The sequence below is a fragment of the Schistocerca piceifrons genome, chromosome 3 (assembly GCF_021461385.2).
Source record: "Schistocerca piceifrons isolate TAMUIC-IGC-003096 chromosome 3, iqSchPice1.1, whole genome shotgun sequence".
NCBI lineage: Eukaryota > Metazoa > Arthropoda > Insecta > Orthoptera > Acrididae > Schistocerca > Schistocerca piceifrons.
The window spans coordinates 837,784,948-837,799,376 of NC_060140.1; the positions used below are offsets into that span (position 1 = coordinate 837,784,948).

A 14,429-nucleotide genomic window follows, 5' to 3' on the forward strand; every position below is an offset into this window, starting at 1 on the left:
ACAATGTGGAAGTGTTTTAGGTATTGCATTTTAGATGTGTGCTTGATTTTCTTCTGCAGAACTTCTTGCCTGTTATCAAGTCACACTGTCCATCCGGTGACACAGATTCTCTAAATGTGTTGTATGCTCCAATTTCCTCAGTGGTCGCAGAGCCTCAGTGCACTGCACACATACAACCCTTTAGCACCACAGATCCAAGACCATCTTCACTCACTCACTGATGTGGGTGCCAACATGTTTGAATGAGTTCCTAGACACATTGCCATGTCAGGAAACGAGGCTGCTGTTTCTGCTGCTAAGGTTCGAATTGTATTACTGCTCAGGCTTTTCAGCTATTATGTTACCTTGTATAATCACAGTATCGCTATGCGTAGGAACATTATACCACTCTGGCACAAATATTGGTCTTCTGTCCATGGGAACAAACTCAGGGAGACTTAACACTTCCCTATGGCTTAGAAAACTTCCTCTTATCCATCTCATCGTGAGAAGATGATTTTAGCTAGATTACGCATTGGGGCAGTCTTTTCAGCCATTGTCATCTGATGAAGAATGGCCCCAAACCCCTTTGCACTCACTGTAATGAACTACTGATGGTGTGCTACTGTCACTTTTTAAGCAGACACGGCACAAGATGGATAATACCTTTTCCTCTTTACTTTACATAGCAACATGGCAAAAGAGATTTAGTTTTTGACAGTGTATGCTGGGTGTCTTAGAATTTTTTATCAAGTCTCCTCTTAAAATGATAACTTATTCTTGTTGTTCATTTCACTGCTTATTTTAACTAGTGTTCCAGGTTGACCATCATTAGTTCTTATAGTTTTCTTCACTTATATCTTTTAGACTCCTATGTGTTGCCTAACTTCAAGAACAATGGAGTGCCTTACTTGGAAAACAAAAGCTATTTATTTATTTATTTTAAATAGGAAGATTTGTCAAGGAGTAATATCTTTGACTAATAATCGAAACATTCTGAGCTCTTGGTCTAATTGCAGTTACAGCTTCCAATTTGAATGAAAATAATGAGCAGTGGCGGCAGAAGACTTTCAGTGTAAGCAGTTACTCTCATTCAGCTAATTGCCTTGTCAAAGAGTGCAGAGGAGCTGATAAAGGTTCATGGACACTCTTGTTCTTGAGGTAGGAAATTGCCCCTGTCAGGAGAATCGCTAATGATCAACACCATGCGGAGGCAGAATGCTACAGAAACCACTGTGTCAAAATACGTAATGTGTATCCATAGGAAATGTGGTTTATAATTCATGGCTTGAGGAGTATAAATGTGGATCTAGATATTGAGTTTCATTCAAATGGTTCCGCCAAACAACCTGACGTAAATCATTTGAAGCAAATGCTTGGTTGGTTCCTTTGTCAAGACCATCTACTATTACATCTACATCCATACTCAGCAGACCACGGTACAGTGCATGGCAGAGGGTACCCTGTACCACAATTAGCTGTTTCCTTTCCTGTTCCACTCACAGGTAGAATGATGGAAAAATGAGTGTCTGTATGCCTCCGTATGAGTCCTAATTTCTCGTATCTTATCTTCATGGTCCCTCGGCAAAATGTATGTTGGCAGCAGTAGGATTGTTCTGCAGTCAGCTTCAAATGCCAGTTCTCTAGTCTTTCTCAGTAGTGTTCTTCGAAATGAATGTCTTCTTCCCTCCAGGGATTCCCACTTGAGCAGTAGCAAATCTAGCAGATTGCCTCTGAATTGCTTTGATGTCTTCTTTCAATCCGACCTGGTGCAGATCCCAAACACTCGAGCAGTACTCAAGAATAGGTCACATTAGTGTCCTATGTGCAGTCACTTGTACATATGAATTACACTTTCCTACAACTTTCCCAATAAACTGAAGTCGACCATTCACCTTTCCTATCACAATCCTCACATGCTCGATCCATTTCATATCGCTTCGAAACATTTTGCCGAGCTATTTAAACAACATTACTTTGTCAAGCAGGACACTACTAATGCTGTATCTGAACATTGTGGGTTTGTTTTTCCTACTCATCCACATTAACTTACATTTTTCTACTTTACGAAGCAGCTGCCATTTATCACACCCACTAGAAATTTTGTCTAGGTCATTTTGTATCAGCCTACAGTCACTTATCTTTGACACCTTCCTGTACATCACACCAGCATCAGCAAACAACTGCAGGCTGCCCACCCATTCTACCAGATGATTTATGTATATAGAAAATAGCAATGATCATATAACACTTCCCTGGGGCACTGCTGATGTTACCAGTCTCCAATGAACACTCGCTATGAGGACAACATACTGGGTTCTATTACTTAAGAAGTCTTCAAGCCAATCACATATCTGTGAACTTATTCCATATGCTCGAACCATCATCAACAGCCTGCAAAGGGGCACCACATTGAATGCTTTTTGGAATTCTAGAAATGTGGAATCTGCCTGTTGCATTTCATCTATGGTTCACAGCATATATTATTTGAGGAAAGAGCAAGATGGGTTTCACACAAGTGATGCTTTCTAAATCCATGCTGATTTGTTGACATGAGCTTTTCGGTCGCTAGGAAATTTATTATATTTGAACTCAGAATATGCTCTAGGATTCTGCAGCAAAGCAATGTTAAGGATATTGGTCTGTAATGTTGCGTGCTTGTTCTCTTACCCGTTACCCTTTGTCCTTTTACTATGTCTGATTCTTCCCTCTTGTTTCCCCAGCTGAGTTATTGCTCCATCTCTAATGATATTGTTGTCTAAGGGATGTTAAACTGTAATGTTTCCTTTTTTGTATCTATTTGTAAAAGACCTTAACATCACAGTCTGATCACATATGTAAGTTGAAAGTTACATGCTCTGTTAATTTGTTGCAGACAGTGCCCTCGGGTAGTCGTTGCACACCACGCGGCCTTTGACAGAGCTCGTGTGAGGGAACAGTACAGCTTCCGTGACACTGGCCTACGCTTTGTCGACACACTTTCACTGCACGTGTGTGTCAGCAGCGTGACAGATGAGCAGCGCATGCAGCTGCGGGCTGGCTTGGCAGAACATGAGCCATGGAGCCAGGTAGGATCCCTCAATGCATTACAAGACATCGCCCAGCTCTACTGTCCCGACAAGCCACCACCAGAGAAGAGCCTGAGGGACGTATTTGTAAAGGGTTCCTTGGATGATATTCGGAGGCAGTTTCCACAGCTCATGGATTACTGTGCAGGGTGAGTCGTCAGTCTACGAATGGTGTTTTACATCTACATCTACATCTGCATCTACATGGATACTCTGCAAATCACATTTAAGTGCCTGGCAGAGGGTTCATCGAACCACCTTCACACTTCTCTATTATTCCAATCTTGTACAGTGCACGGAAAGAATGAACGTCTGTATCTTTCCGTACGAGCTCTGATTTCCCATATTTTATCTTGGTGATCATTTCTCCCTATGTAGATTGGTGTCAACAAAATATTTTTGCATTCCAAGGAGAAAGTTTGTGATTGGAATTTCGTGAGAAGATTCCATCACAATGAAAAACACTTTGTTTTAATGATATCCAGCCCAAATCCTGTATCATTTCAGTGACGCTCTCTCCCATATTTCATGATAATACAGAATGTGCTGCTCTCCTTTGAACTTTTTCGATATACTCTGTGAATCCTATCTGGTAAGGATCCAACATTGCACAGCACTATTCTAAAAGAGGACAGACAAGTGTAGTGTAGGCAGTTGCCTTATTAGGTCTGTTACATTTTGTAAGTGTCCTGCCAATAAAATGCAGTCTTTGGTTAGCTTTCCCCACAGCATTTTCTATGTGTTCCTTCCAATTAGAGTTGTTTGTAGTTGTAATTCTTAGGTATTTAGTTGAATTTAGGGCCTTTAGATTTGACTGATTTATCGTGTCACTGAAGTTTAACGGATTCGTTTTAGCACTCATGTGGATGATCTCACACTTTTCGTTATTTAGGGTCAACCTGCCAATTTTGGCACCATTCAGGTATCATTTCTAAATCATTTTGTAATTTGTTTTGATCTTCTGATGACTTAATTAGTCGATAAATGACAGCATCACCTGCAAACAACCTAAGACGGCTGCTCAGATTGTCTCCCAAATCGCTTTTGGGTATTTGGCTGAGTAGTTCTTTTGATTTCTGTGCATCATATTTCAAATAATCATCCAGTCATCTTCCTCTTGAACGAAAAAGGGGGCCAGCTCCTTTTCCTTGAGATGTTAGAGAAGAGAAGAATGGGTGCATCTATGGGTCATTGTGTATATAGAAAACTCACACACATTGACCTTTGTTCTCCACACCTTGAGCCATTACCATCTGTCACTCAGAAATTCTGCACTAAAGACTCTGGCCATAGAGCCCAAATGCTCTCAGACAAGAAGAGCCTCACTGAAGAATTAAAACAGGTACTAATAGTGTTCTGATGGAATGAGTTACTCAGATTGACAAATTGAGTGGTGTTGCAGTCAAAATTAATGCCTGAAGAAGAGCTTGAGACTAAGAAAGAGAAAGAAAAGTCAAGGATTGCGTATCTGCCATATGCTGGCCCAGTCCCCTATGGTAATGTGGTGTTCACTGTATTTCTGTCCTGTCAATGTAGATGTAATGTTAAAATGATCTAGGTCTCTGAAATTCAGTGTGAATGAGTCATGTCTTACTTGGGATAGACTAGTAGAACAGTCAGTGGGATGTGCAGAGAATATCAGCAGATCACCCAGCTAAAGCAACCAATAAAATCAGTTGTCACTGAGCACTGTCTCAAGTATAATCAGCAAATGAAATGCCAAGTTTCTGGGACAGCTTGATCAAATATGTTGGAAAATTTAATGAACCGGTAGAAAGATTTCAATTTAAGCAAGGTTGGAATTTGATAATGGTTTTATTAAAATCTCACCAGCTGTATCATCCATCAGAGCTATAAAATGCTGAGAGAACGTTTTTTCAGGGAATAACAATGTGGTCTTCAAAACCTGAATGAGCACCTAATGGCATGGTCAGTTTTGACATCAAGTCTCTCTTCACTAATGTACCTATTGAGGAGACTATGCACATTCTACAGGATTGGATCCCACCAGATATCTGTGATCTGGTGCGCTTATGCCTGTCATCTACGTACTTCACCTGGTGGGGAAAATATTACGAACAGTTAGATGGAGTGGCAATGGGTTCCCCACTCTCCTCTGTAGCTGCGGACATCTTGATGGAAGCCTTTGAGCAAACGGCCCTAGCTTCTGCTCCATTACGTCCCAGTTGTTGGCTATGATGTGTGGACGACACATTTGTTATCTGGCCTCACGGTGAAGCGGAATTAGGAAACTTCCTCGAGCACTTAAATAGCCTAAAATATAAAGTTCACATATGAGACTGAAAACACTGGTACCTTGTCATTTCTGGATGTGGGAGTATACAGAGCCACTGAAGGTAAACTGGGACACAAAGTGTACAGGAAACCAACGCACAGTAATCGGTACCTGCACACGGAGAACCACCACCACACAGCTCAAAAGTATTTGGTTTGCATATGTTAACTGCCCGAGCCTACCAGATAAGCACTGAAAATAACATCAAAGAAGAATTAAAGGAGCTACAACACATTTTTCGTGCCAGCGGCTCTGATGACAACATCATAGGAAAGGTAGCTAAAACCAAAGGGAGCAGAACATGAGAAGAAGGCAAAGAAGAGAAGCTTCCACAGGTACACTTACCATATGTAAAAGGTGCCAGTGAATGGGTAGGCAAAATCCTCCGCCGATAAAGTTTCAAACCGATTTTTCGAAGCAGTCACAGGATCCATGAAATGATAGGTTCCACCAAGGATGTAGTCAACAATCTTAACACTGCAGGTGTTTACAAACTACGGTGTGATGTGGAGCTGCCTACGTAGGAGAAACAGAGAGACCTGTCAGCTTATGAGTAGCAGAACACGAATGCTATGTACGATTATAACAACATAATAAATCGGCGATAGTGTAACACCACCATGACTGTGGACAACCTATCAGGTTCCAGGAAGTCCGAGTACTGGTGAAAGAATTGTGGATGCGAGAATGCAAAATACGGGAGGCGATCGAAATTATCAAGCAGCCTGAGAACATCAGCAGTGAAGGTGGCTACAAACTCTCGGCGTCCTGGCTGCCGGCCATCCCAGTCCAACGGGCCACGAGCGGTCGCGGGGCAGAAGCTACATGGGACACGGACGTATCTGCACAAACAGCTGTAGGGCAACTGTAAGTCCACTTTTGCGCACACCAGGAGGAAAACTAGCCGACCAGAAGCTGAACACTGATTGGCAGACAGCTACCAATCGTTGATGACATGGACATCCACGAATAGCCTCCTTCCCTCCGTCTCCCCTTACATCATGACTAGCCAATCATATTAGAGGGCCAATTAAAAGTTTTACAACAGTGACGTCAGACATCAATTGTCTGTAGTAACATCCCCATGGAAAACCAGTCGTGCACTGAGGAAGAAATGTTGGTTTTAGTTTATTATTGTTGTTAGTTTTTTAGCAATGAGGCAGCATAATACCCAGAAGAATTTTAATCACCATGACACCGGCTGCAGAAGCCTATGTTCTTATAATTTATTAAGATCTTGCAGGCTATCACATCCTCCAGAGGTGGTAATTGCTGAGAGATTTGCATTTTATGGAACATCAGTACAAGCTCTGAAAAACTGAAGAGCATCAGAGGGCATAATGGGCATTGGGGTCCAAACTCAGCTATAAATAGTGGCACAAGCTAACAACAGTTCACATTCTGGCAGCAAGTACACATAATGGCAAAACATGCAGTACCTGAAGAAGATGGCTGGGTCTGTCGTTGAAATGTGCATAAAATGTAAAGAGCAACTCAGAAGAACACGTGGAAGCACACAGTTAATTTTGATGTTTATTAAAAGAGGTACTCAAATAGTTGCTGTGAGAAGGTAGTCCAGAAATGGTATGCCAATCTGACAAAATCACCGTGAGCATTGAGGCAATCATCCAATATGTTACGACTTCTGCACCACTTGTTAGCAGCAGACACAGTGGCTGCGCCTAAGACTGAGACGCCGTGGAGTTTTACAATTATTTATTGAACTTTCTTTACAATTTCTCCCTTGTCGTCGCTGCCCAGCCCTGCGGATCCCTCCACCTGGCTGCTGCTGTGTAGATTCTCCGACAATGCGCGCAGCGTGCACCGCTGATCATACTCGGGAGCCTCAGGCCACCAGTGCTCCGCTGAAGCCAGGATGCCCTGTGGTTGAGATGAACTCGGCGCCCCAGTACGGCACACCCATGGAGCCACGTCACCGTGAGGTCAGCTGCCGACGCCTGCTGCATCGGCAGCTGGGAACCTGTCAATTGCGATGTCCACGAGGTCCCGTCATGGACGGACCACGCGCCATGGGGCTGGGTTGCCGTGAAGTCCGGGCGTCTGTCCCCGATGGCGCCTGTGACCAAGACCGCGCTGTGGCCGGTCCTGCTGGAAGTTCTCACTGTAGTTAGTCAGCCATGGTGCCGACCGAACTTGGGCCAACCTCCAGAGCTGAAGTTGACATCTGGCAGCGAACGGATGACTCCTGCGAACTGGAACAGACTTCTGGAATCGTCACCTACGAAGATTGAACATTCAGACACGGACCACGCCCGTCCTCAGATCCGAACTGCTTCCTGATGGCTTCTGTCTGTTGTTGCCTGCACGCCACCATTTATATACGGCAGGAGGACGTTTTTTACCGTCAGTGGTAGCTTTTTGTTATTACTCCCACAGTATATTGCAGTGTAACTTAGCGTGCTGGCCTCACTTCACCTTACTCAGCACTCTCCAGGCTTCGCTCGGCGCTCGGTCTGTGTGCGTCCTTGCATCAGCCTGTGGGTAGACTGCTGCCTACCTGTGCCTACTTCTTCGCAACGCCTTGGTCGCCGGCGTGCCTCTGTTTTGCTATTCTCCACTGCGTGAAGCAACGCTTACTGCAATGGCTGCAACACATCTATGTGCCATGTTGAAGATACCCATGAGGTAAAACACTGCGTCCTGCTACATGAAGTAGCCCATAACTGCCTGCTGCACAACCTTGTCCGGCAGGACTCGTCACCACTTCAAGGACTTTTTCAAGGGACCAAAGTTGCGGTAATTGCAAGGGGAAAGACCAGGACTGTAGGGTAGGTGCTAAAGTACCCAGCTTCCCAGATAGAGCAGTGTCTTATGTCGAACTGCAAGCACCTGGAACTTGGCACACCATTCCACAATGGTTTTTGACAGACAAGCTGCACAATACACATTCTTCATTCTACAGTGGATGTCTGCTGATGTTTGTCCTTTGACAGCCAAGGAAAGAATGACAGCAATTTGGCCCTGTTGGGATCACTTGGTAAAAATGTTGCCATAGTTCATGTTTCTGCATTTACCGCACATCCATTGGAAGGATGCAAATGCCACACTAATCCCTTGTGTACATGCCTGTGTTTATACACTCGCAATGGAGTTTTGCTCTGTTGCATATACACAGCAGCAGTGCTCTCAAATGGAAACTTTTTGGTCACTTCTTATAGATAACTGTTTATCGAAAGGAAATTATGAGAGGAAAAATTTAGTATTCATTTACCCTAGTCTTCTTCTTCTTCGGTTATCAACCCACAGGTTGGTTGGCAGCAGCACGCCATTCCGTTCTTTTGTCAACTTTCTTCTTCATATCTGCATAGGTCTGACACCCGATGTCATTTATTACTTGTTGAATGTAGCTTAATCTAGGTCGTCCTCGGCGAGTTCTTCCTTCAATGATTCCTTCTAATATTCTCTTAATGAAATTGTTATGCCGTAAAATGTGACCTATGAAGGTTATTCTTCTTTTCTGTATATTTCGCCAAAGAGATCTGTTTTCTTTCACTCTTCTGAGGACATCTTCGTTTGTAGCCTTGTCTCGCCAGCTGATTTTTTCCATTCTCCGGTAGCACCACATTTCGAATGCCTCTAATCTTCTCTTTTCTTCTTTTCCACAAGTCCAAGTTTCACATCCGTAAAGGGCTGTACTCCACACATAGGTTTTCATGACTCTCTTTCTTACGTCTAGACTAACATTTCTACTCGTCAGTAAGTTTCTTTTTCCATTGAATGCTATTTTGGCAAGTTGTATTCTGTTTTTAATGTCACTTTTGCTCCTTCCATCTGCTGTTATTTTGCTACCTAAGTAGTTAAATTCTGTAACCTGCCCTAGTTTCTCTCCCTTTATTGTTATTCGTATGGGTTCATTGTAGTTCAGGGCGCCACTCACCATCACTTTAGTCTTTTTCTTATTTATTTTCATTCCATACTGGTCTTTTAAGGTGTTTTCCATTTCATTGAGTGCGGCTTCTAAATCTTCTTTCCTTTCTGTAATTATGGCGATATCATCTGCATATCGCAACATATCTATTTTCATTCCGTTAAGTTTTATTCCTACTTCAATATTCTCTCTTATTTTGTCTATTGCCTCTTGGATATATGCGTTGAAAATTACTGGAGATAGTGGGCATCCCTGTCTCACTCCTTTCCTTATTCTTGCTGTTTCTTCTTTGTTTTCCTTCTTAACTAAGGCTGTTTCATTTTGGTATATTTTAAAGATTATCCTTCTATCATTATATTTCAGACCAGCCTTCTTCAGAATTCTAAACATTTCTGGCCATACAACATTGTCAAATGCCTTTTCGAGGTCTACGAAGGCTATAAATACTTGTTTGTTTTTGGAAATTTGTTTCTCAATTACCCTAGTATAGATACTAAAGCAAATGGAGATACTCTACATTGCTATATTTCACACTGATTATAGTGTATTTGCTGTAGTTTAGTTCAGTATTAGTGCACCTTATTTAATGGTTGTTTTCATCTCAAGCTATGTAAAGTGGATTAAAAAGCTGGAAAACATATGTTAGCTTGACAGACAGGATAAAATATGGGAAAGATCAAATTTAACTTTTCTTTCGCTGGTAACATAGAGATGAAGAAAGGGACTGATAGAACAGGAAATGATAAACAGCAGAACTGCTTACATTCTTTTCAAGAATAACAGAATAAAAAAACTTTAAATTCCTTATATGATGCAGGTGAGGTTACTGCTGTGAGTCATATCACATTTATTGGGTACAAAATACAGCCCTCTTGATATACGCCCAAGTAAACGCGCATGTGGCTCGGACAAGCACATGAATCAGGCATCGAGTGCACCACACAAAAATTGAAACAATGTTTTTAACTCATGTTCTCTATAACAGCTAACTTGGAACAATGGGTAACTGGAAATATTCTTCACTTGTTCCTCGGCCTCTTGGAGCATTGTTTCAGATCTGAAGCATAGAGGCAGGCTGGCAGCGACCAGAAGCTAGATTTTAACACCTTCTGACATATGTGCATGTACAGTGTGCATTTCCTAGGATCTTCACTCAGTGCCACAGAAAACTTTTAACTTAAGAAGACAAAGAACACAAAAAGCAGTGTTTAAGCTTTACAAAATGTAAGTAACATATTATGCCATGACACAACAGAGTATTTAAAAGACGCCACTTTCCACATATGTTTGTTGTGGTTTTCATGTTATGCCATTGTCAAGTACAGGGGTTTGATGCTGTGTAAGGCCGCAAATATAAGTTATAAGTAAGAATACCCACACAACCTATCTGTGGCATTAGGTGGCATCAAATATTTTTGCTTGACAATTGCGTAATGCGAAAATTCTAACAGCAGAATAAAAACTTCTACAGCCACAAATGGAAAATGATACCCTGTAAACAAATAATAATACTTTCAGAAAGTTAGGAATTGTGGCACTCACAAATATATGCATGTCTGTTGGCAGTACCACACACTTTACCTCCTACAGGTAAGTGCTGACCTGCAGTACAGACAATTGATACGTGCTGTGAGTCAATATTACAAGAAGGTTTGTTATTCCCTACTTCAGTTTATGGGTGAGTTTGAATTGTTCCTGCCTACACTGAGAAGATATTTGTAATGAGACGCTTTCTGTACAGTGTGAGCTTGATTCATGTTTCCCAGCTGGCCTCACCTTCAGTTGATCACTTATTGTCTTCTTGTTGCCTCCTGTGCTCTTCTAGCTACTGTTGCTTCCACTGTATTCTGTTTATTTAGTTTTCTGTTTTCACATCTCTTTTATATTTACTATTTTTTATTTTCTTTTTTGGCTGCTTTTCACTCTTTACCCTCTTTCTCTTTTATGGTAAGGTGCTGGATTCACATATGGGAGGAAGCTGGTTCAGATACTTGTCTGGTCATCTAGATTTATGTTTTCCTTACTTTCCTTGAATTGTTTAAGGCAAATACTGGAATAGTTCTTTTGAAAACACCCATGGATAGTGCTTTCTCCATCCTGTCCAGAACTAAAGAAGAATGCATCTGTTATGACTTCCCATCAATGGGATGTTAAACTTTAATCTCCCTTCCTTTCTCTCTTCTTTCTGTCATTCCTCATTTTCATCTCATCTTTCTGATATTTTTACTGTGTCCTATTCTTATATTTTATTGCCATCTGTGCCACCCCTAACCACTATGGTTCTCAAATTTGATATATTGTATGTGTTCCATTGTTCATTTCAATTTTCTCTTCAATTGATGTTTCTACCTGGCAAGCTGACTTTGATTTTGTACTTTATCCTCAAATTGCTTAGAAAACTCCAATAATCATATCCTCTCCTTTTGTTGAATGAAAAAAATCTCTAGTTATGAAACCTGACATTCGTAGAATGTTTTGTCTGTGTCTGTATCTACACTTATTGGCAATTAAAACCTGATGTATTTTCATTTACTTGAATTTTCAATAGTTACTGTAAAACTGATGAATAGTTGTAGTTGTGGTAGTATGTATTATATTACCTGTGAGAATAGAAGGAAATGTACGAGAGTTACTGGACATTGGGGAAAGGAAGAAAATCCAGTGTTTTATGTTATTTATAAATTTGAATTTGTTCGTTTCCTACACTAATTAATTGTTTCAGTAGCCTCTTCAGGCTTTAGTTTTAAAGGTAATAGTTGAAAACTGTAATCTGATGAACAGCTGCATATTTGTTACATACACCGTGTCAATAACGCTAACACTTTCTTCCATTTGCAGTGATGTGTTGGCCACTTTGTCAGTACTGGAACAACTTCTACCACTCTTCTTGGAAAGATTTCCTCACCCAGTTACCCTTGCTGGCATGCTGGAACTGGGCACAGCTTTTTTACCTGTTGATGACTCATGGAATCGTTACATCATGGAAGCTGATGCAACTTTTGAAGAATTGGATTCTGAGATTCAGTTCTTACTCGCAAAGTGCGCCAACACTGCATGTGAACTCATGCACAATGATGCATATCAGAGTGACACCTGGATGTGGGATCAGGACTGGTCACTGCAAGAGCTCAAGTTGAAACAGCAAACAAAGAAGTCTCGAAAGAGTAGGGAGAATGGAACACCTGTACAGCAAGATGATGATATGAGGATACCAGAATTACAGAAAGAGAAGGCACAGCAGAGCAATAGTGGAGAGGGAGAGAAGGAAGAAGAGGAGGAAAGCTTTATTGTTAGGTAAGTATCCATTCAATTTTTTGCAGGGAAAAAAGTTTACTATCCTTGAATTTACTCATAATTTAAATTTAGTTTGCACATTACACTGTGTATCAACAGTTCTGTCATAATATATAGCCCTCTCATTATAGTCATGTTGAAATTGTTTTCTTCACGACATCTTTCTGAAAGATCGGTTAAACAAACCAAGGGAGGAAAAGAGAGGCAGCTCCATTGCAGTTGTAACTAGTAGATTAGTGAGCAATGTATCTTAGAAGTATTGTTGGTAATTGATAACAGGTTTGTCATATCATTAGGTAAAGCAGCTCATGTAATTGTTACAGGACTTCTCTTTTTGCCTTTAACTGCAGCTACCATTTTATCGCATGTGTACCATTGGAGGGTACATAGCCTTGATTAAATGTTCACCTTGAATTAGAATTTATCTTCACATCTCAGTTAATTCACAATCACCTGCTGTAATATTGCAGACCCAATCTAACCATACTGATTTGGTTTCTTTAAATAGCAGAATGGCTCTATCTGCCTACCATGCTTCACGAAACCAATCCCCTGTTTCTAATGGGCCTGGTGTGGCAGGAACTATGATAATTTTCCTTCTCCTCCTGACTTGTTTGATCTCCTTTTGTGTCAGGTTTGAAAATCTTGTGTAATCATCTACTGTGAATTACCTTTTGCTTTTGTCCCTGCTTGTTTTTCAGTCTAAGCTATGGAGTAAATGTCCAGTTTACCCTGTAAGAAGTCCTATTTTCTATCATCAACTGCCATTTCACAGCACACTGTTGTTAAGAGAGTGCAATATCCCTTAGATGGAGCACTGTTAAGAGAAAATTTATTTTATGATCCCTTATCTGGTACAAATCACTGTTTGTTAAAGTGAGAACACTCGAGAAAGAAAGGCAAAAGATATTTGGTAACATTCTTGATGATGAAGAAAGAAACATTAAAATACATCGAAACATAATTTGAAAATGATGTGAAACTCACACTCTTTTCTGTCCACCATTATATTGTAGACAAGGAATTGTGCAGTATTCCAGCCATTTGGTTTGCTTATGCTGAATCTAACATAGTGACTCATCTGATTGTTAACACAAGTTAAGCATAGTGTTTTCCTACATGATTTAAATCATAGCAGTTTTGTGTTACAAAATTTGACCTATCATCCACCTTCTGTAGTAACCCACCAGTTACTATTTATACCACTCACAGAGGATGTAAGTCAGGCTTCTATGGCAAGCATAATGCACGCCGATGTTCAGACATCACACCTGCAGCTACTCGAGGCAGCCATGTCACCTACTACCATCACCAGGTCCATCTTGTGTGCACAGCTCTACATTAGCAATACTTGATGTGGATAGCATCTTTATAAGGGGATGCACGGGCCTCCAGGCCCTCAGTTGTTAGACATGTTAAAAAAATGTAAAATACTTCCATTGTATTTTTGTGTACATCACTCGATTAGTCAATAAATTGTACCTCTTTTACAAGTGTGTGTTCCCTCATGTTCCTTGTTAGAATACCTTCAAATGGTGACGTCGAGGGTCAGATTTTCATTTAAGTCAGATTCTGTGGTTTTTCTGTCATTCGTCTCTTCGTGAAGGCCTCCAGTCACTTCTACTTTAACAGCAGGTGCGTACAGCCACATTGGAATAATTGTTGGCTGTTCTCATCCAAGCTCATCTGCTGGTTTTAGCGCCCCCCCCCTCCCCCCTTTCAATCCCCATGCTTAACCCACAGAAGACTGGGATTTTTATGAGAAGTGGCTTCACCAACATTTTTTGACATTCCGGATGGTCTATGTGGTAAGTCTGTAAGGTTCTTTTCTTATTGTGGAGTGGATGTATTGTTTACTGTGGCAGTTAGCTCCTCTGCAAGAATCAGTGTCACCTTCTTTTGA

The 14,429-nt window shown here is 41.1% G+C and overlaps 1 protein-coding gene across 1 annotated transcript in view; it reads left to right on the plus strand.

Annotated features, from left to right (window-relative positions):
* LOC124787955 (DNA polymerase subunit gamma-1, mitochondrial) overlaps positions 1-14,429 on the plus strand; it is a 169,161-nt gene that overhangs the window by 34,046 nt on the left and 120,686 nt on the right. The window contains exons 4-5 of the mRNA XM_047254958.1: positions 2,855-3,196; positions 12,071-12,526. Of these exons, the coding sequence (XP_047110914.1) occupies positions 2,855-3,196; positions 12,071-12,526 (798 nt within the window). The remainder of the gene's footprint in view (positions 1-2,854; positions 3,197-12,070; positions 12,527-14,429) is intronic.